This window comes from Salvelinus namaycush, chromosome 10, assembly GCF_016432855.1.
Source record: "Salvelinus namaycush isolate Seneca chromosome 10, SaNama_1.0, whole genome shotgun sequence".
Classification (NCBI taxonomy): domain Eukaryota; kingdom Metazoa; phylum Chordata; class Actinopteri; order Salmoniformes; family Salmonidae; genus Salvelinus; species Salvelinus namaycush.
This window is the reverse complement of record NC_052316.1, coordinates 36,444,569-36,472,404: the sequence shown is the minus strand read 5'-3', so window position 1 is coordinate 36,472,404 and position 27,836 is coordinate 36,444,569. Positions and strand designations below refer to the sequence as shown.

The following is a 27,836-nucleotide window of genomic DNA, read 5'->3' as shown; positions in this document are numbered from 1 at the left end:
GACAAAAATTGGAGGCTACATTTGTAGGATATTGATACAGTAGTCCATGTAAAGTACACGTACAGCACAATAACTGTTCGTTGGAAGCTTCATGAAATGGGTTTCCATGGCCAAACAGCCACACACAAGCCTTAGATCACCATGCGCAATGGCAAGCGTCGGCTGGAGTGGTGTAAAATTCGCCGCAGTTGGACTCTGGAGCAGTGGAAACGCATTCTCAGGAGTGATGAATCACACTTCACCATCTGGCAGTCCGACAGACAAATCTGGATTTGGCGGATGCCAGGAGAACGCTACCTACCCGAATGCATAGTGCCAACTGTAAAGTTTGGTGGAGGAGAAATAATGGTCTGGGGCTGTTTTTCATGGTTCAGGCTAGGCCCCTTAAAACTTCTTATGTCTGCAAGCCCGACGTCGGTACACTTATGACAACAGCCAGCTCAAGTGCAGGGCGCGAAATTCAAAATATATATTTTTTAAATATTTAACTTTCACACATTAACAAGTCCAATACAGCAAATGAAAGGTACACATCTTGTGAATCCAGCCAACATGTCCGATTTTTAAAATGTTTTACAGCGAAAACAGCACGTATATTTATGTTAGCTCACCACCAAATACAAAAAAAGGACAGACATTTTTCACAGCACAGGTAGCATGCACAAAGCCAACCTAACTAACCAAGAACCAACCAAACTAACCAACAAACAACTTCATCAGATGACAGTCTTATAACATGTTATACAATAAATCTATGTTTTGTTCGAAAAATGTGCATATTTCAGGTATAAATCATAGTTTACATTGCAGCTACAATCAGAAATTGCACCGAAAGCAGCCATAATAATTACAGACACCAACGTCAAATACCTAATTACTCATCATAAAACATTTCTGAAAAATACATAGTGTACAGCAAATGAAAGACAGGCATCTTGTGATTCCGGCCAATATTTCCGATTTATTAAGTGTTTTACAGCGAAAACACAATATAGCGTTATATTAGCTTACCACAATAGCCAGAAAGACAAGCCATTTCCCAGTAGCAAAAGTTAGCGATCGTAACAAACCAGTAAAATATATATATTTTTTGACTAACCTTGATATTCTTCATCAGATGACAGTGCTATAACATCAGGTTATACATACACTTATGTTTTGTTCGAAAATGTGCATATTTAGAGCTGAAATCAGTGGTTACACATTGTGCTAACTTAGCTACTTTTTCCACAACGTCTAAACAGCAACGATATTTTTCTGACACGTTTTCTGACACACATATTCTGACCAAATAGCTATTCATAAACATAACTAAAAAAGACATGTTGTATAGGAAATGATAGATCCATTAGTTCTTAATGAAATCGCAGTGTTAGAATTCTAAAAAATAACTTCATTACGACATCCAGCTTCGGTATAGCTGAGTACCCCAAAGTTGGGCGCCGGCGACTAGTTCACATGCACGACAGATATATGAAATAGCATCATAAAATGTTTCTTACTTTTGGTGATCTTCCATCAGAATGTTGGACAAGGTGTCCTTTGTCAAGAACAATCGTTGTTTGGATTTAGAACGTTCATTTTCCCTCTCGATTTAGCAAGCGCACTAGCCAAGTGGCGCGAATCTCTCCATGTCAACAAACGGAAGAGAACGGAACACGGCAAAACTCCCGAAAAATTTTCAATAATCTGATGAAACTATATTGAAAAAACATACTTTACGATGATATGGTCACATGTATCAAATAAAATCAAAGCCGGAGATATTAGTCGCCTATAACGGCAGCTAAACAGAAGGCAAATCCATGTCCCCCTGCGCGCTCTCCAGAAAACCGGAAATGAGGGACACGTCATACAAAGAGCTTGTATTCCACTTCAGACCAAGATAAACACAAAATTTCTTCTCTCACCGCCTCTTGACATCCAGGGGAAGGTGTATGAAGTGCACGTATACTAATACGTATCATGCCCATGTATAGGCAGGAAGTAGAACAGAGCATCGATTTCAGACTTTCCACTTCCTGGTCAGGAAGTTTGTGCCAAATGAGTTCTGTTTGACTCACAGATATAATTCAAACGATTTTAGAAACTAGAGAGTGTTTTCTATCCAATAGTAATAATAATATGCATATTGTACGAGCAAGAATTGAGTACGAGGCCGTTTGAAATGGGCACCTTTAATCAGAGCTACTCAATACTGCCCCTGCAGCCATAAAAAGTTAATTCCAGTGAAAAGAAATCTTAATGCTATAGCATACAATGACATTCTAGACGATTCTGTGTCAACTTTGTTCCAAGCCTAATTACCTGACATCAATGCCCGACCTCACTAATGCTCTTGTGGCTGAATGGACTCAAGTCCCCTCAGCAATGTTCCAACATCTAGTGGAAAGCCTTCCCATAAGAAGGCTGTGAGGCTGTGATAGCAGCAAAGGCGGGACCAACTCCATATTAATTCCCATGACATTGGAATGAGATGTTCAACTTTATTGTAAGAGCAGGTACTTTACATGAAATATCTCTCAAAGATGATCTTGTGAATAACAGCGCTCGACTAGGAAGCTCAACGTCCACAATGTCTCCCTGTCTGAAATCAGACAGATGAATGGATCATTACTTTCAAAGGCCTAATGTAGCCTTCGTTAATGGTTTGTAAGGACTAAAGTTGAAGTCGGAAGTTTACATACACTTAAGTTGGTGTCATTAAAACTCGTTTTTCAACCACTCCACAAATTTCTTGTTAACAAACTATAGTTTTGGCAAGTTGGTTTGGACATCTACTTTGTGCATGACAGAAGTAATTTTTCCAACAATTGTTTACAGACAGATTATTTCACTTATAATTCACTGTATCACAATTCCAGTGGGTCAGAAGTTTCCATACACTGAGTTGACTGTGCCTTTAAACAGCTTGGAAAATTCCAGAAAATGATGTCATGGCTTTCGAAGTGTCTGATAGGCTAATTGACATCATGTGAGTCAATTGGAGGTGTACCTGTGGATGTATTTCAAGGCCTACCTTCAAACTCAGTGCCTCCACAAGTCTGGTTCATCCTTGGGAGCAATTTCCAAACTCCTGAAGGTACCACGTTCATCTGTACAAACAATAGTACGCAAGTATAAACACCATGGGACCACGCAGCCGTCATACCTGTAACGGTCGTCGTAATCCTCCTCCTCGGACGAGGAGGAGAGGCGAGAAGGATCAGACCAATATGCGGAGTGGTTTGTGTCCATGATTATTTATTAACAAAAATAACCGGAACACTAATGAAACAAAATGACAAAAGAGAAACGAACCGACAAACAGTCCCGTGTGGCACGAATACAGACACGAGATACAAACACCCACAAAACACATGTGAATCCCAGGCTGCCTAAGTATGATTCTCAATCAGGGACAACGATTGACAGCTGTCTCTGATTGAGAATCATACCCGGCCGAACACAGAAAATAACACATCGACAACCCACCCCAACTCACGCCCTGACCAACTAAATAAATACAAGAAAAAGGAAAAACAGGTCAGGAACGTGACATAACCCCCCCCTTAAGGTGCGAACTCCGGGCGCACCAGCATAAAGTCTAGGGGAGGGTCTGGGTGGGCGTCTGTCCACGGTGGTGGCTCTGGCGCTGGTCGTGGTCCCCACCCCACCATAGTCAAACCCCGCTTCCTTGGCCTCCTCCCAATGACCACCCTCCAAATTAACCCCACTGGATTAAGGGGCAGCACCGGACTGAGGGGCAACACCGGAATGAGGGGCAGCACCGGACTGAGGGGCAACACCGGAATGAGGGGCGGATCCTGGCTGGCTGGCTCTGGCGGATCCTGGCTGGCTGGCTCTGGCAGCTCCTGGCTGGCTGGCTCTGGCAGCTCCTGGCTGTCTGGCTCTGGCAGCTCCTGGCTGGCTGGCTCTGGTAGCTCCTGGCTGGCTGGCTCTGGCAGCTCCTGGCTGGCTGGCTCTGGCAGCTCCTGGCTGGCTGGCTCTGGCAGCTCCTGGCTGGCTGGCTCTGGCAGCTCCTGACTGGCCGGCTCTGGCAGCTCCTGGCTGGCCGGCTCTGGCAGCTCCTGACTGGCCGGCTCTGGCAGCTCCTGACTGGCCGGCTCTGGCAGCTCCTGACTGGCCGGCTCTGGCAGCTCCTGACTGGCCGGCTCTGGCTGGTCCTGGCTGGACGGCTCTGGCTGGTCCTGGCTGGACGGCTCTGGCTGGTCCTGGCTGGACGGCTCTGGCTGGTCCTGGCTGGACGGCTCTGGCTGGTCCTGGCTGGACGGCTCTGAAGGCTCGGAACAGACGGACAGCGCTGGGAAGGCAGGCAGTTCAGACACTGGCTGCGCTGGAGAGGAGGAAGGCTCTGACAGCGCTGGACAGGTGGGAGCAGCTGGAGAGAGAACCTGGAGAGACAGCCTGGTGCGGGGGGCTGCCACCGGTGGACTGGTACGTGGAGGTGGCACCGGGTATACCGGACCGTGAAGGAGGACACGCGCTCTTGAGCACCGAGCCTCCCCAACCCTACCAGGTTGAATGGTCCCCGTAGCCCTGCCAGTGCGGCGAGGTGGAATAGCCCGCACTGGGCTATGCTGGCGAACCGGGGACACCATCTGTAAGGCTGGTGCCATGTATGCCGGCCCGAGGAGACGCACTGGAGGCCAGATGCGTTGGGCCGGCTTCATGACATCCGGCTCGATGCCCAACCTAGCCCTACCAGTGCGGCGAGGTGGAATAGCCCGCACTGGGCTAAGCACGCGTACTGGGGACACCGTGCGCTTTACCGCATAACACGGTGTCTGACCAGTACGACGCCCTCTCACTCCACGGTAAGCACGGGGAGTTGGCTCAGGTATCCTACCCGGCTTTGCCACACTCCTCGTGTGCCACACTCCTCGTGTGCCCCCCCCCCCCAAGAAATGTTTGCGTCTGACTCTCGGGCTCCCAACCGCGTCGCCGCGCTGCCTCCTCATACCAGCGCCTCTCTGCCTTCGCTGCCTCCAACTCCGCCTTGGGACGGCGATATTCCCCTGGCTGAGCCCAGGGTCCTTTGCCGTCCAGGATCTCCTCCCAAGTCCACGAGTCCTGTGTTTTCTTCCACTGCTGTTGCCGCCCTTCTCCACTCCGCTTGGTCCTGTGGTGGTGGGTGTTTCTGTAACGGTCGTCGTAATCCTCCTCCTCGGACGAGGAGGAGAGGCGAGAAGGATCAGACCAATATGCGGAGTGGTTTGTGTCCATGATTATTTATTAACAAAAATAACCGGAACACTAATGAAACAAAATGACAAAAGAGAAACGAACCGACAAACAGTCCCGTGTGGCACGAATACAGACACGAGATACAAACACCCACAAAACACATGTGAATCCCAGGCTGCCTAAGTATGATTCTCAATCAGGGACAACGATTGACAGCTGTCTCTGATTGAGAATCATACCCGGCCGAACACAGAAAATAACACATCGACAACCCACCCCAACTCACGCCCTGACCAACTAAATAAATACAAGAAAAAGGAAAAACAGGTCAGGAACGTGACAATACCGCTCAGGAAGGAGACGCATTCTGTCTCCTACAGATGAACGTACGTTGGTGTGAAAAGTGCAAATCAATCCCAGAACAGCAAAGGACCTTGTGAAGATGCTGGAGGAAACAGGTACAAAGTATCTATATCCACAGTAAAACGAGTCCTATATCGACATAACCTGAAAGGCCGCTCAGCAAGGAAGAAGCCACTGCTCCAAAACCGCCATAAAAAAGCAAGACTACGGTTTGCAACTGCACATGGGGACAAAGATCATACTTTTTGGAGAAATGTCTTCTGGTCTGATGAAACAAAAATAGAACTGTTTGGCCATAATGACCATCGTTATGTTTGGAGGAAAAAGGGGGAGGCTTGCAAGCCGAAGAACACCATCCCAACCGTGAAGCACGGGGGTGGCAGCATCATGTTGTGGGGGTGCTTTGCTGCAGGAGGGACTGATGGACTTCATAAAATAGATGGCGTCATGAGGACGGAAAATGATGTGGATATATTGAAGCAACATCTCAAGACATCAGTCAGGAAGTTAAAGCTTGGTCACAAATGGGTCTTCCAAATGGACAATGACCCCAAGCAAACTTCCAAAGTTGTGGCAAAATGGTTTAAGGACAGCAATGTCAAGGTATTTGAGTGGCCATCACAAAGCCCTGACTTCAATCCCATAGAAAATTTGTGGGCAGAACTGAAAAAGCGTTTGCGAGCAAGGAGGCCTACAAACCTGACTCAGTTACACCAGCTCTGTCAGGAGGAATGGGCCAAAATTCACCCAACATATTGTGGGAAGCTTGTGGAAGGCTACCCAAAATGTTTGACCCAAGTTAAACAATTTAAAGGCAATGCTACGATATACTAATTGAGCGTATGTAAACTTCTGACCCACTGGGAATGTGATGAAAGAAATAAAAGCTGAAATAAATAATTCTCTCTACTATTATTCTGACATTTCACATTATTAAAATGAAGTGGTGATCCTAACTGACCTAAGACAGAATTTTTTACTTGGATTAAATGTCAGGAATTGTGAAAATCTGAGTTTAAATGTATTTGGCTCAGGTGTATGTAAACTTCCGACTTCAACTGCTAACAAATACTCTACGAATGCTCTATAAAGCCTTATACGTTATAGGTGGTTTGTTGAAATGATGACCATAGTGTGCCCACAGTAATGACTGCCGGTACTGGGCTCTGTTACATCAGACACTTTGCCCCAGAGAAAGTAGGTCCCACTGCAGAGACAAATATGAATTCAGCTCTATGAATGTGGGACACTTCCGTCACGCTGGAATTGGAATCACATGTCCTCCAGCCATCATTAATGTGAGAGGAACCCGGCTAGTGTGACCGATTCCTCATGTCACCCTGTCTGGGCCCCGCGCCATGAGGAAGTCTTTCAAATTCACATTTCAAACAAATTGGTGGCATCTCCTCATGTGATTGATATCCATCTCTCTAACCTCACCACCACCCCCCACTTCAACCTCACCCCAACCTTCTGCAGGAGGCAGAGAGAGAGACAGACAGGAGACAGACATGCAGGCCAGACCCTGTCTAGCCTCCGTTCTTTCCTCACGCCTCCTGTTCTGTGCTCTGTTCCAAAACTCTTCTTGTTGCTGCATATTTGTTCCTAGATTTTTACTTGAAGCATTGTGACCTAATTCTGGAGAGCTTCTTTATAACCAAAGTCGTGGCAGTGAGCCTGAATGATCCTAAAGAACAGCCATGAGGATCAGGTCTGCTTGGTGTTGGACAGACAGACTTGGTTGTCTTGTGTGGTTTGGTCTGCCATCCATTGTGTATCATTTTTTACTGATTGTCATGGTTTAATGATCCTTGTGATGGGAGAATGCACGGCTGGTGCAAGAACTGGGGAACTATTTCTCATGTGGCCTCTGACCATAAGATGAGTTGTAAGGAAAAATAGCTATTTCAAACAAACTACTGACAGCCTACACTATGTCTGGTGAAATAACTGGAGAACATGTAGAACAAAGATGTCTTTAATGGAGAAGCACAACTGCTTTCAATTATGAATCCTCAGCTGCGCTTATCTGTTATTCTGTCGTCTCCATAAATACAACAGATGATTTAACAAACAAGTCCATGTTTTACAACTGCTTTCCCTAATTGATCCTCAGCTGATCTTATAGTAACTCTTCTACGTAGTCTTCATACAAGTCATGATTTACCAAGGTACTCCTCATGTTTTACAATGTGAACAACCCTTAATGGTTTCCGTGACAGCGGCTGACGGAAATTGTTGTAGAGGTTAAGCAGCAGGAGGCGGAGGTCTCTGTTCAGGTGTACAGGCTGGCTCTGATGAGGGGGTGCTGGTGACAGTCCCCTCAAAGCACAGTAATGGGAAACAGACCCACACCGGTACACATGGAACACATGGAACCACTTACAGAACTGACCCTCTGTCCCACGCTACACTTACACAGATAACCTGCTACATCAGTCTGGCGAATGGGAGAGAGGGCACACAACATCGTCATGATCTTCCTCATCATAATTATCAAAGTCAATGTAATTACAATGATTAGTACCATAATTATAATAGTAATTAATCATGAACCGTGCGGTGCTAAAGAACATACAGTACAGTAGGTGTCTCTTTCACTGCCTGCCTGCAATAGAAGACTCCTTGTTCAGCAGCACAGTGTCCGGTCACTCCTACCATTTCCGTGTCGCAGCTGATTAGATGTCCTGTCCTGCGTCCGCTCGCATGGATGGCCTAACCCCAAACGGACGCTTTACTGTCAGCACAGGAACAGCTTGGAAGTCATCATAGCTAGGTGTTGGCTCACAGAAATGCATGTGTCAAAATAATCCTGTGAAACACATCCTTCAAAATCTGTCCCCATAACACAGAGCATGTATAATACAGTATATACTGTATACTTCATGTGTGTGTGTGTGTGTGTGTGTGTGTGTGTGTGTGTGTGTGTGTGTGTGTGTGTGTGTGTGTGTGTGTGTGTGTGTGTGTGTGTGTGTGTGTGTGTGTGTGTGTGTGTGTGTGTGTTTGTGTGTATTGTATCTTACCCCACTGCTCCTTCTCTCTACAGGGAGACCCAGGACTTGAGGGACAGCGAGGACTGACTGGCATAGTGGGAACTATGGTAACTCTCCCCCCTCATCCCCTCTCCTTCTCTTTCCTCTCCTTTCCTCTCCTTTCCTCTCCTCTCTCTTCCTCTCCTTTCCTCTCCTCCTCTCTCCTCTCCTCTCCTCCTCTATCCTCTCCTTTTCTATCATCTCCTATCCGCTCCTCCTCTCTCATTTCCTCTCCTCCTCACTCCTCTCCTCAACTCCTCTCCTCAACTCCTCTCCTCCTCTCTCCTCCCCTCTCCTCTCCTATCCTCACCTATACTCTCCTCATCTCTCCTCTTCTCTTCTCCTCGCTCCTCTCCTATCCTCTCCTCCTCTGTACTCTCCTCTCCTTCTCTCTCCTCTCCTTTTCTTTCCTCCTCACCTATACTCTCCTCATCTCTCCTATTATTTCTCTCCTCTCCTCTCCTCTCATCTCATCTCCTCTCCTTCTCTCCTCTCTCCTCCTTGCACCTCTCCTCTCCCCTCCTTCTCTCTCCTATCTGCTCCTATCCTCTTGTCCTCTTTCCTCTCCTCTTCTCTTCTGTCCTCTTATCCTCTCCTCTCCAGTAAGTCATTTCTTATATCGGCCTCTGTATCTTCCTCTGTCTGACCTCTTTTCAAAATGGCTGCCACTGAGGAGTCCCTCCTCTCTTGTTCTCTCTCTGACAGGGCCTGGCGGGAAAAGCGGGGCTGCCTGGATTGAAAGGTGATAAGGTGATCTAAATATTTATATTATTGTAGTGTCTCTGGGAATGTCCTAGCCCAATGTGTGCATGAGTGGGGTGTGTGTCCAGTACATGGGGAGGATGATGGGATAGGATGGGAGTAGCTGAACAGAGGAATGATGATTTGATATGCACATACAGTACCAGTCAAAAGTTTGGACACTGTAACGGCTGTCCTCCTCCTCTTCGGAAGAAGAGGAGGAGTAGGGATTGGACCAAAGCGCAGCGTGGAATGTAGACATAATTAAGTTTATTAAAGTAAATACGAAAACCGAAAACACTTCAACAAACTACAAAATAACAAACGCACGTAGACTGACCTAAAACATGAGAACTTACATATAACACGAAGAACGCACGAACAGGTACAGACTACAACAAACGAACGAACAAACCGAAACAGTCCCGTGTGGTGCAACATACACAGACACGGAAGACAATCACCCACAAACAAACAGTGTGAACAGCCTACCTTTATATGGTTCTCAATCAGAGGAAACGTCAAACACCTGTCCCTGATTGAGAACCATATAAGGCTAATTACCACTAACCTAAACATAGAAACACAAAACATAGAATGCCCACCCAAACTCACGCCCTGACCAACTAAACACATACAAAAATAACAGAAAACAGGTCAGGAACGTGACAGACACACCTACTATGAAAACTATGAAATAGCACATATGGAATCATGTAGTAAACAAAAAAGTGTTGAACAAATCTAAATATATTTGAGATTTGAGATTCTTCAAAGTACCCAGCCTTTGCCTTAATGACAGTCAATCAATCAAATGTATTTATAAATCCCTTTTTACATCAGCCGATGTCACAAAGTGCTATACAGAAACCCAATCAACAGGTGTGCTTTGTTAAAAGTTAATTTGTGTAATTTCTTTCTTAATGCGTTTGAGCCAATCGGTTGTGTTGTGACAAGGTAGGTGTGGTATACAGAAGATATTAGTAAAATACCAAGTCCATATTATGGCAAGAACAGCTCAAATAAGCAAAGAGAAACGACAGTCCATCATTCCTTCAAGACATGAAGGTCAGTCAATCCGGAAAATGTCAAGAACGTTGAACGTTTCTTCAAGTGTAGTCGCAAAAACCATCAAGCGCTATGATGAAACTGGCACTTATGAGGACCGCCACATGAATGGAAGACCCAGAGTTACCTGTGCTGCAGAGGATAAGTTTATTAGAATTACCAGCCTCAGAAATTGCAGCCCAAATAAATGCTTCACAGAGTTTAAGTAACAGACACATCTCAACATGAACTGTTCAGAGAAGACTGCGCAAATCAGGCCTTCATGGTCGAATTGCTGCAAAGAAACCACTACTAAAGGATACCAATAAGAAGAAGAGACTTGCTTGGGCCAAGAGACACGAGCAATGGACATTAGACTGGTAGAAATCTGTCCTTTGGACTGATGAGTCCAAATTTGAGATTTTTGGTTCCAACTGCCATGTCTTTGTGAGACGCAGAGTAAGTAAACAGATGATCTCCGCATGTGTGATTCCCACTGTGAAGCATGGAGGAGGAGGTGTGATGGTGTGGGGGTGCTTTGCTGGTGACACTGTCTGTGATTTATTTAGAATTCAAGGCACACTTAACCAGCATGACTACCAAAGCATTCTGCAATGATACGCTATCCCATCTGGTTTGCGCTTAGTGGGACAATCATTTGTTTCAACAGGACAATGACCCAACCCACCTCCAGGCTGTGTAAGGGCTATTTGACCAATAAGGAGAGTGATGGAGTGCTGCATCAGATGACCTGGCCTCCACAATCACCTGACCTCAACCCAATTGAGATGGTTTGGGATGAATTGGACCATAGAGTGAAGGAAAAGCAGCAAACAAGTGCTTAGCATATGGAACTCATTCAAGACTGTTGGAAAATCATTCCAGATGAAACTGGTTGAGAGAATGCCAAGAGTGTGCAAAGCTGTCATCAAGGCAAATGGTGACTACTTTGAAGAATCTCAAATATAAAATATATTTTGATTTGTTTAACACTTTTTTGGTTGCTATGTGATTACATATGTGTTATTTCATAGTTTTGATGTCTTCACTATTATTCTAGAAAATAGTAAAATAAAGAACAACCCTTGAATGAGTAGATGTGTCCAAACTTTTGACTGCTACTGTACATGCCAGTAGTCTATGTACAGTAGCTGTTACTATGAGAAATAGAAATGTGTTGTGTAAATCCTTGCTAAATGTTTCCCCATTCCAGCTCTGTAGTACAACTGTCTGAGTTTGTTTTACTTTCCTAACAATTACACAGTTCCTCCATTAAACTGTTGGTCTTGAATGCTGCTTGACTATTGAGTGATATATCTCCTATGGGATGGGTCATAACCCCTGAACAGTGTGATTGTATTGTTGTGTTGTTAACGCTGTACTCTGATGTAAGCAGGATGGTTGTATTATATCTCTGTGTGACGCTGTAACATTCAGGGCGAATCTGGACTAAGCGGTGAACCGGGAGAGATGGGTTACCAAGGTGACAAGGTAGGAGCGCAACACATTTCCCATCAGTCTGAATAATTCATTGATTTGTTTTTATCATGAGCAGGACATTCTCCAGATGCATCATAGGGGTCTTTACTCAGTCAACACGGCTGTGATGCTAGTTTCAAACACATACTGTATGCAGTGCTGTAGCCAACTCTTAGCATACCATACATGCATAGCAGATGTATAGGCAACGATAGAAGGCTAGGGTTGGGTTTAGCACATGCAATATGGATATGAAGCTACTGTACGTTGATGATAAATACTCATACAGATGGAGATGATAAAACTCAGCGCTGCTTGTCAGAGACCTGACAGTTAGACTAAACACTCTCAGGTCCCTGTTGCATTGTACAACACACACACACCCACCCACCCCCACACACACACACACACACACACACCCGCACGCACACACACACACACACAAAAGAGAGTGATATAATGAGTGATGGAGACAATAGGAGAATTAACAAGTGTTTTTCTGTTTGTACTCCCAGGGTGCTGCTGGCTTGTCTGGACCTCCTGGACTCCGTGGGAAACCAGGTCCACCTGTACGTAGTGTGTATGTGTGTAGTGTGTATGTGTGTGTATATGTGTGTGTGTATATGTGTTTCTCATTTTAACCCATTAGACTGGCACTTAATTAATGGAATAACTCCAGTCAACACCCTGTACCTTTTAGACTTTAAATACCTGCACTTTGTTACTAACAGTCCATATACTGTAGCTGCCTGAAACTAAACCGTCCTGCAGGAAAACTATGAGGACAAATTCACACAACATATTTCTAGCACCTGTGTGTGGGTCTCTTTTTGTGTATATAATATACAGTACGTAATGTGATCAACCATAGACTTTAATTCTATAGACACCAGGCAGTCAGTCCCTGTAACATCACATAAAGACCATATTGTTACGTTTGTTGATGGAAGGAACGGAACAAGGTGCAGCGTGGTAGGCGTACATTTTTATTTTATTGATGACACCCGAAAAAACAACAAATACAAAACAAATGCACAGTTCTGTAGGGCTGGAACGCAACAGTACAAAAACAAGATCCCACAAACTAAGGTGGAAAAAAGGCTGCCTAAGTATGATCCCCAATTAGAGACAACGATAGACAGCTGCCTCTGATTGGGTACCATACCCGGCCAACAAAGAAATAGAAAACATAGATTGCCCACCCTAGTCACACCCTGACCTAACCAAATAGAGAATTAAAAGGATCTCTAAGTGACATATGAATATTTGTTTTGACAACACAATACCAACCACACACAGCTTGCCTGCCTCCTTAGAAACACTGGCAACTGTCAAATAGAGTGAAGACTCACTACTGACACTTTGAGTGCCAAGCCTTTATCTACCTCATACTGTTTGTATATATAATATACAGTACGTTATGCATGTGTGGCTGTCTGTTTGTGTATATAATATACAGTACGTTATGTGTATGTGGCTGTCTGTTTGTATATATAATATACAGTACGTTATGTGTGTGTGTGGGTATCTGTTTGTGAGAGTGAGAAAGAAGAAAAGAGAGAGATGCTTGGCATTGATGTTTCCACTTTGTGTTGATGTTTTCATGTGTCTTTGCTCTAAATTCAAACAGAAGAGAAACCTGCACACTGCTCTTGCTCCTATATCACTTAAAACCTGTTTGGGATAGGGGGCAGCATTTTCACGTTTGGATGAAAGCGTGCCCAGAGTAAACTGCCTGCTCCTCAGTCCCAGTTGCTAATATAGGCATATTATTAGTATATATGGATAGAAAACACTCTGAAGTTTCTAAAACTGTTTGAATGATGTCTGTGAGTATAACAGAACTCATATGGAAGGCGAAAACCTGAGAAACATCCAACCAGGAAGTGGGAAATCTGAGGTTTGTAGTTTTTCAACTCTTGGCCTATCGAATACACAGTGTCTGTGGGGTCATATTGCACTTCCTAAGGCTTCCACTAGATGTCAACAGTCTTTAGAACCTTGTTTGATGCTTCTACTGTGAAGTGGGGGCGAATGAGAGGGGATTGAGTAAGGTCTCTCCCAGAGTGCCATGAGCTGACCATGCGCGTTCACGTGAGAGTTAGCTTGAGTTCCATTGCATTTCTGAAGACAACGGAATTCTCCGGTTGGAACATTTTTGAAGATTTATGTTAAAAACATCCTAAAGATTGATTCTTTACTTCGTTTGACATGTTTCTACGGACTGTAACGGAACTTTTTGACTTTTCGTCTGCACCTAGTGATCGCGCGTCATGAATTTGGATTACTGGGCTAAACGCGCAAACAAAAAGGAGGTATTTGGACATAAAGATGAACTTTATCGAACAAATCAAACATTTATTGTGGTACTGGGATTCCTGGGAGTGCATTCTGATGAAGATCATCAAAGGTAAGTGAATATTTATAATGCTATTTCTGACTTCTGTAGACTCCAACATGGCAGATATCTGTTTGGCTTGATTTGTTGTCTGAGCGCCGTACTCAGATTTTTGCATGGTTTGCTTTTTCCGAAAAGTTATTTTGAAATCTGACACAGCGGTTGCATTAAGGAGAAGTATATCTTTAATTCTGTGAATAACACTTGTATCTTTTATCAATGTTTATTATGAGTATTTCTATAATTGATGTGGCTCTGTGCAAATTCACGGGATGTTTTGGAGGCAAAGCCAAATGTAAACTGAGGTTTTTGGATATAAATATGAACTTGATCGAACAAAAGATACATGTATTGTGTAACATGTTGTCCCGGGAGTGTCATCTGATGAAGAATATCAAAGGTTAGTGATTAATTTTATCTCTATTTCTGCTTTTTGTGACTCTTCTCTTTGGTTGGAAAATGGCTGTATGCTTTCTGTGACTAGTTGCTGACCTAACATAATGATAAGTTCTGCTTTCGCCAAAAAGCCTTTTTGAAATCGGACACTGTGGTTGGATTAACGAGAAGTTTATCTTTAAAATGGTGTCTAATACTTGTATGTTTGAGAAATTTCAATTATGAGATTTATGTTGATTGAATTTGGCACCCTGCAATTTCATTGGCTGTTGGTGAGAACCCCGTTCCCAGACAGGTTAAAGCTTTAATAAAATAAGTAATTCGAGCAAGGGCAGTGTGCGGATTTCTCTTTTCTTTTAAGTTATCACATTATTCCCACGCACCTGCAACCGGATAACTCAGATATGCATGTGCTTTTTAAAATGTTTAATGTCTCTCTGCTCTGACAGGGTAAAATGGGTGAGATCGGACCGCAGGGACCTCCTGGCCCACCAGGACCTGAGGTAAAACACTGACATCATTAAAGCCACACTCTGTTAAATGTCTGCTATAATGTTTCTGTCGCTTTAATGGTCATTGAGCTACTGATACAGCTCAATATGATGTCATAAAATTATGTCATAAACTTCTGTCATATAGTGCTATACATGGTCAAACAAGTAAACCATGCAAACTGAACCAATCACAAAAACATATAGTCCTGATCTAAGAGTGTGTTCCTACACACTGTTGTTATAGTCAAGTTCAAATTCTAGTTCTGTTGGGACCATATTGTATCCCTGTCCTATTACTTGCCAGAGATCTTTTCAAGTTCAAGTTTCAACTTTATTGTCCCAGAGACGGGATAGAGAAACGGCCCTGAGACTGTCTGAGGCGGTCTGCTCCACTACCTGTGTTCTGTCTGGGGTCAGGGTGTAAACTGATACACACTATCACTAACACCATAAAACACGATCAGCCCCACATCACTCTTTATCTTTACCCTCTGATTAGACAGTGTGTAAAAGCAACATGGGCACTGGTCTATATTAACTATAGTTGTAGCCGTATAGTGCCTTTGTATGGCATCTATCTTTTTAGTTGATCACAGGTTGTCACAACCAGGTGAGACAGTGTGTAGAAGCCACGGGTACAGGTCCAGTGTAATGCCTCAGTGCTTTTTATGACTGCTCAGTATCTATCTCTATGGCTGCTGCCTCCCTCCCAACCCTAGGTCATGTTAAACTCCTGTCCTGGTCCATGAGACAGACACATGTAAACAGTAGATAAGCTAACAGAGAAGACACAGTAAGGAACTAAAACCAGAGTAGTGCTTTAGACTGCCTCTATATTGCTGCTCACTATCTATAGTATCTCTACGGCTGCTGTCTCCCTCCCAACCCCAGGTCAGCCACTGTCCTGTGTCGAATGAATGCTAAACACTTGAGATAAGGTCGTGAACTTGGGGGACAGAGTCCAACTTGAGAGGACAGGATACACACACCAAGCAAACTGAACCATCTAAGAAATACATCGATAACACTCCTTAAACCCACCACAGATATACATCGATAACACTCCTTAAACCCACCACAGATATACATCGATAACACTCCTTAAACCCACCACAGATATACATCGATAACACTCCTTAAACCCACCACAGATATACATCGATAACACTCCTTAAACCCACCACAGATATACATTGATAACACTCCTTAAACCCACCACAGATATACATTGATAACACTCCTTAAACCCACCACAGATATACATTGATAACACTCCTTAAACCCACCACAGAAATACATTGATAACACTCCTTAAAACCCACCACAGATATACATCGATAACACTCCTTAAACCCACCACAGATATACATTGATAACACTCCTTAAACCCACCACAGATATACATTGATAACACTCCTTAAACCCACCACAGAAATACATTGATAACACTCCTTAAACCAACCACAGAAATAAAGTACATACAGTAAGCTTTCCTTCATCCCTGTGTCACATTGGTTCTGATTTATTCCCAATCTAGCAGATCTACGAGATAGCAGGATAGCAGGAGACCATTAATAGGTATATATAGGATTTGGAAAGTCAAACTAATCCAAACGTATCCTGTAATGTTCTCGGTGTGTGCACATCATGTGACTCACAGACTAGATGTCTTTTAAGTTTTTATCAAACTGAATCCAACAATGTCTCACTTGTTTTACCATCCGTCCTATAAATGTTGTAACTCTACTTTATGGTGGTTGACTGTTTGTTGCCTTGTCAAGATCAAAGAGCCCAGAAAGGTTCACTCCATTTTACTCTCTTTGGCCCTGTTAAAACACCACATCTGTAAATCTGATAGATCTCCATAGCTTTCTCTCCCCCTTTCTCCCTCTCCTCCTCTCCCCCTCTCCCCCTCTCCCCTCTCATTCTCCCTCTCCTCCACTCTCCACCAACTCTCCCTCTCTCCCCCTCTCCCCTCTCCCCTCTCCTTCTCCCTCTCCTTCTCCTTCTCCCTCTCCCCCACCAACTCCCCCCTTCTCCCTCTCCTCCACTCTCCACCAACTCTCCCTCTCCCCCCCTCTCCCCTCTCCCCTCTCCTTCTCCCTCTCCTTCTCCTTCTCCTTCTCCTTCTCCCTCTCCCCCACCAACTCTCCCCTTCTCCCTCTCCTCCTCTCCTCCACCAACTCTCCCTCTCTCCCCCTCTCCCCTCTCCCCTCTCCTTCTCCCTCTCCTTCTCCTTCTCCTTCTCCCTCTCCCCCACCAACTCTCCCCTTCTCCCTCTCCTCCTCTCCTCCACCAACTCTCCCCTTCTCCCTCTCCTCCTCTCCTCCACCAACTCTCCCCTTCTCCCTCTCCTCCTCTCCCCCACCAACTCTCCCCCTCTCCTCCTCTCCTTCTCCCTCTCCTCCTCTCCCCCACCAACTCTCCACCAACTCTCCCTCTCTCCTCTCCTCCTCCCTCTCCCCCACCAACTCTCCCCTTCTCCCTCTCCTCCTCTCCTCCACCAACTCTGCCCTTCTCCCTCTCCTCCTCTCCCCCACCAACTCTCCCCCTCTCATTCTCCCTCTCCTCCTCTCCCCCACCAACTCTCCACCCACTCTCCCTCTCTCCGCCTCTCTCCCCCTCTCTCCTCTCCTTCTCCCTCTCATCCTCTTCCCCACCAACTCTCCTTCCACTCTCCCTCTCTCCTCCTCTCACCTTCTCCTTCTCCCTCCCACTCTCCCCCACCAACTTTCCTCCCTCTCTCCCCCTCACCCTCTCCCCACACCAACACTCCTACCTCTTTCCCCCTCCCCATCCCCTGTTTTAATTGAGCCGGCCATGCCATGCTGAGGCAGGTGTGTCTGACAGTCTTCAGCCAACGTCTCTATCCATCACCCCCTTTACATCAGGTTCATATAACATAGCTAGGCCCTGTCACTCTTTAGATACAGATGTATTGACCTTGCCTACCCCGTCTTACAGAGGGTCAGGTCAGTGTGCTCTCTGTTCTCATCATTGCCAATCCATAAAGTATTTTTTTTAAAAGAGGGGCAGTGTGGGTCTGACCCTGACCCTGCCATATATAGCAATATACAAGCATATAGGCCCACTATGTAGATAATCCTCCAGTCCCTTTCTGTTCACACATATCTAAAGAAAGTATGATGTAATAGAATGGAATATAAAGTAACTGAATACATTCAGGTGTGTTCAGGAGTGTGTCATGTTAGATGTGGCATCAAACCTATATGATCACATCAGTCTTGTGATTAATGATGCCGTCAAAGAACCAGGTGATTCATTTATAACTCTTTTTTTGTATTTAATCCTGTTTCGTTTCTCAGGGTTTTCCTGGAGACATCGGTGTGCCAGGTCCCAACGGCCCTCCTGGACCTAAGGTAAAGACAAGCACTGTTTCCACAACTCAACTCAAAATGCTTAATCCTCAGCAGGGGTTCGAACCAAAATTATTTGTTTTGTTCTGAACAGAACCAAACATTTTTTTGTTCGGTTCCACTGTTCTGACCTGCAAAATAAAGTTCTGAACTGGTTCGAACCCCAAAAAAGTACAATTTTGAAAGCTCTGAAATATATATATGTTTTATATTTAGCTCGACATTAGGCTGCAGTAGCCTATGCTTCAGAGGGGGAGGGGCAGGTAGCCTACACGCTGACAAAGATTTTCAGCAGACAGACAGACAGACAGACAGACAGACAGACAGACAGACAGACAGACAGACAGACAGACAGACAGACAGACAGACAGACAGACAGACAGACAGACAGGCAGACAGACAGACAGGCAGGCAGACAGACAGACAGACAGACAGGCAGGCAGGCAGGCAGGCAGGCAGGCAGGCAGGCAGGCAGACGGCAGGCAGGCAGGCAGACGGCAGGCAGGCAGGCAGACGGCAGGCAGGCAGGCAGACGGCAGGCAGGCAGGCAGACGGCAGGCAGGCAGGCAGACAACAGACAGATGGCAGACAGACGGCAGACAGACGGCAGACAGGCAGACAGCAAGCAGGCAGGCAGACCCTGGATTACCTTTCTGAGTGACAGAGTGAGGGCTTTGCATAGGCGCTTTGTTGCGATTTTTGTGGTACGTAATTAACCGGTTCCCATCATTTTAAAATAATGGTTTTGTTCCGAAACAATATACAGTAGATCACTTTTGTTCCCAGTTCTGATTCTGTTCCTTGAAAAATGTATTTATTTTCCGGTGTTCTGTTCCCTGAACCGGTTCCAACCCCTGATCCTTAGTGCATCTTCCACTCCTGAGGGTTCATTTGTGTGTTTTCAATAATAGCAACACATCTGTTTTGTATGACATACCATGTATCCTGCTGTGTTGCAGGGACTCCTAGGTGCCAGAGGGCCACAGGGACCCCCAGGGCCAAAAGGAACAGAGGTAAGAGACATTATCATGAATTTGTAGCTTGTGGGTGAGAACCACTAAACTACTGTACATCAGACTCAGAATACTGCAGACACAACTGAACATGCAGGAAGCTAACAATATTTAGTTTGCATTTGATTACGAAACAGATTGTCAGTTTATACATACAGTTGAACCTGTAACCAGAGTTGAGGCGGTTGGCATTGCTACAGTAAGTTCAGGCTATGTGGAGCACTATGTGGAGCACTATGTGGAGCACTATGTGGAGCACTATGTGGAGCTGTAGAGTGATTCCAGGTCCCAGGGCATGTTCCACTGTACTGTATACCGTCATGATTCATCACTGGGTGCTAATCAAAAACAAGGCAGACTCCAGGGCTTTCCAGGCAGCAGTGGAAAATAAGAACAGAAGCCTTGGCAGTGTGTACAGTACAGTGTGTACAGTACAGTGTGTACAGTACAGTGTGTGCCGTACGTACACCTTTCCATTGTGCTAGTGTTACGGTATTGGCACCCAACTCAACTGTGGTACCGAGTTGGGAGGCCCCTCAATCTCTCTCTCACTCTCTTTCCTGGCACGGAGTCTTATTGCATAGCCTGCAAGAAAATGCTGTAGAGTTCAATCACTATAGCATTAATAACTTTCCCTTGATCAGAGAAAATGTCTCAAAGCAGAACATCATACATGCTAATCATTGGAATCATCAAGCTCTCCTTCAGGCAGTGTGGACATAGAGAGAAACATCCAGGTCACTCTGCTAGGGAGAACACTGTGATCGATGAGAGTACACACACACACACACACACACACACACACACACACACACACACACACACACACACACACACACACACACACACACACAGGCCCTCTGTGGTTTTAACATTAGTAGATCTGTGCATAAGAGGTGAGATGGGATGTTGCTCAGCTAGTGTTACTGCCAGTGCCCAGTGATGTTAACAGGTCCCCAAATCCAGCTGTATATGATGCATTGCACTGTGTTGACCTGTTTGACTGTGTATTTTCAGGGTGATGAGGGACACCTTGGCCCACCTGGCGGCCCTGGCACCACTGTAAGTGTCTCCAGCCTCCCTTCAAATCACATTGCAGATACACAACCTGCATGTTTTCCTGTTGGTTTCCATCTCCACCCATTTCCAGGTGTTTCATCATGAAGTAACACAGATGAGATGTGATAAAACATGAAAAGTTGATGCATCCTGTAATGTGTGTGTGTGTGTGTGTGTGTGTGTGTGTGTGTGTGTGTGTGTGTGTGTGTGTGTGTGTGTGTGTGTGTGTGTGTGTGTGTGTGTGTGTGTGTGTGTGTGTGTGTGTGTGTGTTTCTCTACAGGGGAGAGTTGGAAGGAAAGGCTACATAGGGGAACCTGGACCTGAGGGACTGAAGGTAAGAAGTTACTATCAGCGTGCATACTGTACGCATGCTCTATTGGACTGTTTAGAAAAACAACCAACACAGTGTCAGTCGATCAGGTCCATTTGCAGATATGGTCCAGTGTGTGTGTAACCATCTCTTTCCCTTGGTGTTGTGTCTAATCATAAGCTAACTGTCCAGAATAATTCCAGAACAGTGAGCAATATAACCAGGGTAGTAGGAATGAAAACTTACATTATATAGACAAAAGTATGTGGACACCCATTCAAATTAGTGGGTTTGGCTATTTCAACTACACCCGTTTCTAACAGGTGTATAAAATTGAGTGCACAGCCATGCAATCTCCATAGACAAACATTGGCAGTAGAATGGGCTTACTGAAGAGCTCAGTGACTTTCAACGTGGCACCGTCATAGGATGCCACCTTTCCAACAAGTCAGTTTGTCAAATGTATGACCTGCTAGAGCTGCCCCGGTCAACTGTAAGTGCTGTTATTGTGAGTGGAAACGTCTAGGAGCAACAACAGCTCCACTGCGAAGTGGTAGGCCACACAAGCTCACCGAACGGGACCGTCGAGTGCTGAAGCACTTGTCGTGTAAAAATCGCCTGTCCTCGGTTACAACACTCTATACTCTCTAGTTCCAAACTGCCTCTGGAAACAACGTCAGCATAAGAATTGTTCGTTGGGAGATTCATGAAATGGGTTCCCATGGCCGAGCAGCCGCACACAGGGGAAAGGAAAGGCTGCCTTATCTGTTGTTCTGTTCCTCAGCAAGGCAGTTAACCCACTGTTCTTCGGGCGCCTAAGATCACCATGTGCAACGCCAAGCGTTTGCTGGAGTGGTGTAAAGCTCACCGCCATTGGACTCTGGAGCAGTGAAAACGTGTTCTCGGAGTGGTGAATCACGCTTCACCATCTGGCAGTCTGACAGACAAATCTGGGTTTGGCGGATGCCAGGAGAACGCTACCTGCACGAATGCATAGTGTCAATTGTAAAGTTTGGTGGAGAAGGAATAATGGTATGGGGCTGTTTTTCATGGTTCGGCCTAGGCCCCTTAGTTCCAATGATGCAAAATCAATACAATGACATTCTAGATGATTCTGTGCTTCACACTTTGTGGCAACAGTTTGGGAAGGCCCTTTCCTCTTTCAGCATGACAATGCCCATGTGCACAAAGCGAGGTCCATACAGAAATGGTTTGTCGAGATCGGTGTGGAAGAACTTGACTGGCCTGCACAGAGCCCTGACCTTAACACCATTGAACACCTTTGGAATGTATTGGAACGCTGACTGCGAGCCAGGCCTAATCGCCCAACATCAAAGCAAAGGGGGGACCAACTCCATATTAATGCACATGATTTAGGAATGAGATGTTCAACGAGCAGGTGTCCACATTCTTTTGGTCATGTAGTGTACTATCTAATCGACATGGCCCGCTCACCACTTTTCAGGTCTTAGTTTAGTTTTCTTGTTTAGGTTTTTCTCTTTAAAACAAAGAGCAGAATTCCAGACGTGTTCTTCACGTTACTTCATTAGAGTTAACTGTTGTGAACCCAGTGCAAGGCCTTGTGCCTTCATTATTACTGCTGCACTATGTGGCAGATGTTTATTAGTATGGATTACACTTGAGTGTTTTCCTCTGAATGCCATGCAAGTCAGAGTCCCTGTGTTTGTGAATGAGTTGGGTACTTGGGTTAGTTCAAGGGGAGGTGGTTGTGTAATAAATGTATTGAGCCTTATGAACAAAGAGAAGGAATTCTCCCTGGACTGTTATAGAGCATAATGGAAACCCGCAGGAGGGAAATAAACAGAAACAGGAGAAATCAAGAGCATTTCCATGTGTGCTTTTTAATCATTTGTTTATATAAAACCCTGTGTGTTCAAGCTGTTGATCATGTGACTGAGCGACCATCGGCTGGATCTTAACATCTTAACACACAGGAAGAAAATGTACTAATGTTTTGTTTTGATGTTCTGGTTTTCAGGGGGAGACGGGGGACCTTGGCGGCATTGGAAAAAATGGACCGCAAGTGAGTCTGGTGTTTTTTGCTGACTATGCATGAAATCAAAGTCAGTGATTAACCACTTCTTAGTTTGTTAATGTGCAGTACAGCGACTGACAGGGATATTAAGTCACTACTTCCTGCTAGGAAGAGTCTCAAAGCAGAGTACTCATACGTAGAATGTTTATAGTGCTTTTCTCAGAGCTAAAGATGCAGAGTGGTTGGTTTTCATTAGTCTGAGTGCAGTGATGGAGATGTAAGGGTCTTTATGTGCTTTAGTATGGGGAGGGAGGAGGAAAAGGATAGAGGAGGAGGTGATGGAGGCGAAGAGGGGTAGGGAGGTGGAGGAGGAGGGGTAGGGAGGTGCAGGAGGGGTAGGGAGGTGGAGGAGGAGGGGTAGGGGTAGTGAGGTGGAGGAGGGGATAGAGAGGTGGAGGAGGAGGGGTAGGGAGGTGGAGGAGGAGGGGTAGGGGTAGTGAGGTGGAGGAGGGGATAGAGAGGTGGAGGAGGAGGGGTGTGGAGCAGGAGGGGTAGGGAGGTGGAGGAGGAGGGGTAGGGAGCTGGAGGAGGAGGGGTAGGGAGGTGGAGGAGGGGATAGAGAGGTGGAGGAGGAGGGGTGTGGAGGAGGAGGGGTAGGGAGCTGGAGGAGGAGGGGTAGGGAGCTGGAGGAGGAGGGGTAGGGAGGTGGAGGAGGAGGGGTAGGGGTAGTGAGGTGGAGGAGGGGATAGAGAGGTGGAGGAGGAGGGGGAGGGAGGTGGAGGAGGAGGGGTAGGGAGGTGGAGGAGGAGGGGTAGGGGTAGTGAGGTGGAGGAGGGGATAGAGAGGTGGAGGAGGAGGGGTAGGAAGCTGGAGGAGGAGGGGTAGGGAGGTGGAGGAGGAGGGGTAGGGAGCTGGAGGAGGAGGGGTAGGGGTAGTGAGGTGGAGGAGGGGTAGGGGTAGTGAGGTGGAGGAGGGGATAGAGAGGTGGAGGAGGAGGGGTAGGGAGGTGGAGGAGGAGGGGTAGGGGTAGTGAGGTGGAGGAGGGGATAGAGAGGTGGAGGAGGAGGGGTGTGGAGGAGGAGGGGTAGGGAGGTGGAGGAGGAGGGGTAGGGAGCTGGAGGAGGAGGGGTAGGGAGGTGGAGGAGGAGGGGTAGGGAGCTGGAGGAGGAGGGGGTAGGGAGGTGCAGGAGGGGTAGGGAGATGGAGGAGGAGGGGTAGGGGTAGTGAGGTGGAGGAGGGGATAGAGAGGTGGAGGAGGAGGGGTAGGGAGGTGGAGGAGGGGTGTGGAGGAGGAGGGGTAGGGAGGTGGAGGAGGAGAAGGGGATAGGGAGGTGGAGGACGAGGGGTAGGGAGGTGGAGGAGGGGTAGGGTAGGGGTAGGGAGGAGGAGGGGTAGGGGTAGGGAGGTGGAGGAGGGGATAGAGAGGTGGAGGAGGAGTGGTAGGGGTAGGGAGGTGGAGGAGGAGGGGGTAGGGAGGTGGAGGAGGGGTGGGTAGGGAGGTGGAGGAGGAGGGGTAGGGAGGTGGAGGAGGAGGGGTAGGGTTGTGGAGGAGGAGAAGGGGATAGGGAGGTGGAGGGGTAGGGAGGTGGAGGAGGAGAAGGGGATAGGGAGGTGGAGGAGGAGGGGTAGGGAGGTGGAGGAGGAGGGGTAGGGAGCTGGAGGAGGAGGGGGTAGGGAGGTGGAGGAGGGGTGTGGAGGAGGAGGGGTAGGGAGGTGGAGGAGGAGGGGTAGGGTTGTGGAGGAGGAGAAGGGGATAGGGAGGTGGAGGAGGAGGACGATGGGTAGGGAGCTGGAGGAGGAGGAGAAGGGGGTAGGGAGGTGGAGGAGGAAGTGTATGGAGGTGGAGGAGGAAGAGGGGTAGGAAGGTTTTTTTCAAGCAATAAACGTGTGTTTTATCCAGAAATTGGCAGCATAAGGATCTCCAGTGAATGATGTTCTCTGGAAGTTACCTCATTTTGAGCTTGCATTCGTTTGTTTGTGCCAGGGACAATATATATTTTTTATTTTATTTAAAAAATGCCTCTTGAAGGAAACTAACTGTATAACTGGACTCATGTTGTTGCCCTTAGAAACATACACACCGCACATCTCTACAGTAGAAATACTCAAGAAAATAAACAATGACAATCCAGATGAGAATGATCTATGATCATCTATGTTCATTCATCAATAACAAGTCATGGCTCTACTAGTAATGGAACAACATCAGTGGCCCGACTAGTTTTCTAAAACATCTGTGGAATAATACTATTACTTTGGATTGGTCTAATTAACTGCAAAACTGCAACGTTTCAAAAGTCTGTCTTTGTTGTTTTTTGGTCCACACAGTCTTTTGACACCCAACACAAAAGCAGCAACATGTTTTCCCATGCAAGAAATCCACACACAACCCTCTCATGCATGTCACATCTTAATGCCTTATGCCTCTCTGTGTTCGTCAGGTCCCTGAATGCTAGTATTTGGATTGTGTCCGCTGTGGAAGCCACAGCCACTGAATAGGACCTCCAAATGGCTCCCTATTTCCTACATAGTACACTAATTCTGAGCAGAGCCCTATGGGCACAATATAGGGAATGTGGTGCCATTTGGGACACATCCTCTGTGTTGCGTAGGAGAGCACACATGAAAGGGATTAATCATTTACCACAGACTGTATCTAGCTAGCACCCCTTTGAAGCCAATGAAGAGCCTCAGGCTCCATGTAAAAAAAAAGACCTCAGCTTGGAAACACATGGAGCCTCTAATGAACGTCATTACATCACTTTCCAAATAAATCTAATCTGGAGGGTCTGAGAGAGACTGCCGATGGGTTGGCTAACTGCAGGTTAGCCCTGGTCAGGAGGTTCCTGGCTGAACGTGTTCAATGTGTTCACTAAGGCTTTGTTGTGTCACCTAGAGAGCACTTAATGCAACATGTTGCCAGTAAAGCATTGGAACCAATCATTTACTGGGAGTTTTTATAATATGATCAGCTGTATTTTTTGGGGCCAAATTAGATTGGCCCGTCAAGTGTTCCATTTTAGGGTGACCCACAATAAAAAGATGAAATGCCTCTAAATTGAATCGCTGCTGAGGGCATTGACAGGTTTGCGGTTTGCTCTGAAACACATGATACTCAGGTTCACCTGGGCCGAAGAGAGAGATGGAGAGAGGAAGAGCGAGAGACTAGTAGCACATGACAACAGAGAGAATGTCTTAATTCTCTTCTATAGTACTTACTATGGTGATATCAGTCTCACTCCCTGACTGCTCTGCTCTTCTTGTAACCTCCACTCAGACATGTCTGACCCAGGGCTGAGAAAGCAGACTGCTGTATACACACACACACCTGAGAAAGCAGATCGCTGCAGACACACACACACCTGAGAAAGCAGATCGCTGCAGACACACACACACACCTGAGAAAGCAGATCGCTGCAGACACACACACACCTGAGAAAGCAGATCGCTGCAGACACACACACACCTGAGAAAGCAGATCGCTGCAGACACACACACACACCTGAGAAAGCAGATCGCTGCAGACACACACACACCTGAGAAAGCAGATCGCTGCAGACACACACACACCTGAGAAAGCAGATCGCTGCAGACACACACACACACCTGAGAAAGCAGATCGCTGCAGACACACACACACACCTGAGAAAGCAGATCGCTGCAGACACACACACACCTGAGAAAGCAGATCGCTGCAGACACACACACACCTGAGAAAGCAGATCACTGCAGACACAAACACACCTGAGAAAGCAGATCGCTGCAGACACACACACACCTGAGAAAGCAGATCGCTGCAGACACACACACACCTGAGAAAGCAGATCACTGCAGACACAAACACACCTGAGAAAGCAGATCGCTGCAGATACAAACACACCTGAGAAAGCAGATCGCTGCAGATACAAACACACCTGAGAAAGCAGATCGCTGCAGACACACACACACACCTGAGAAAGCAGATCGCTGCAGACACACACACCTGAGAAAGCAGATCGCTGCAGACACACACACCTGAGAAAGCAGATCGCTGCAGACACACACACACACCTGAGAAAGCAGATCGCTGCAGACACACAAACACACCTGAGAAAGCAGATCGCTGCAGACACACACACACACCTGAGAAAGCAGATCGCTGCAGACACACACACCTGAGAAAGCAGATCGCTGCAGACACACACACACACCTGAGAAAGCAGATCGCTGCAGACACACAAACACACCTGAGAAAGCAGATCGCTGCAGACACACAAACACACCTGAGAAAGCAGATCGCTGCAGACACACAAACACACCTAAGAAAGCAGATCGCTGCAGATGGAGCTCTAAAACTCTCCAAGCCCCATCTGAAGAAAGCCTAGTTTCCTGTTAAATGATACAGAATACCATGTTGTCCCACTTCATGCCACATTTAAGGTATTTTGTGTGCATCGGGAGTCACTAGTGTTCCCATGACTCCCAGCTGCCTGCCTCTGTCTCTACTCACAGCTATTACAGTCCAACTGCAAATCTTAGCTGCCTGCATGCCTGGGGCTATGCTAAGGCTTATACCATACTGTGGATATGTTTTTTGCGGTTGGCTACTATGTTTTCATAAGCTAGCTTTATGTACTGTAAGGATGAAAGTGTCAGGTATTGCGAATGTATGTTGTTAATTATATAGATTAGAACAGACAGGAATGTAGATGTCTGGTTTGTACCAGCTGTGGATGTTTAGGACTTCCAGCCACACACTGGAGTGTTCCTCACACAGAAATGCTCATCTTTCACACAGAACTATTTAGAGGAACCAGTGCAGCACTGCAGCGTCTTTCACACCTCTGGCCATATTGGCCCAGCCCCAGCATCCTCTCTGTTTAGCAACAAATTACCAACATTTTTTCCTACCTCCTCATCCACTCCTTCCTCTGCTCCTCCTCCCCTTCTTCCTCTCCTCCTCC

The 27,836-nt window shown here is 46.3% G+C and overlaps 1 protein-coding gene across 3 annotated transcripts in view; it reads left to right on the top strand.

Moving 5' to 3' along the window:
* LOC120055000 (collagen alpha-1(XXIV) chain-like) overlaps nucleotides 1–27,836 on the top strand; it is a 234,981-nt gene that overhangs the window by 98,798 nt on the left and 108,347 nt on the right. For all 3 annotated transcript variants that reach the window (XR_005477653.1, XM_039002817.1, XM_039002816.1), the window contains 10 exons: nucleotides 8,597–8,650; nucleotides 9,288–9,332; nucleotides 11,808–11,861; nucleotides 12,365–12,418; nucleotides 15,093–15,146; nucleotides 18,464–18,517; nucleotides 19,474–19,527; nucleotides 20,545–20,589; nucleotides 20,868–20,921; nucleotides 22,897–22,941. Coding sequence is in view for 2 of the 3 variants with exons in the window: in XM_039002817.1 (XP_038858745.1) it covers nucleotides 8,597–8,650; nucleotides 9,288–9,332; nucleotides 11,808–11,861; nucleotides 12,365–12,418; nucleotides 15,093–15,146; nucleotides 18,464–18,517; nucleotides 19,474–19,527; nucleotides 20,545–20,589; nucleotides 20,868–20,921; nucleotides 22,897–22,941 (513 nt within the window). In the remaining variant the exon portion in view is untranslated. The remainder of the gene's footprint in view (nucleotides 1–8,596; nucleotides 8,651–9,287; nucleotides 9,333–11,807; nucleotides 11,862–12,364; nucleotides 12,419–15,092; nucleotides 15,147–18,463; nucleotides 18,518–19,473; nucleotides 19,528–20,544; nucleotides 20,590–20,867; nucleotides 20,922–22,896; nucleotides 22,942–27,836) is intronic.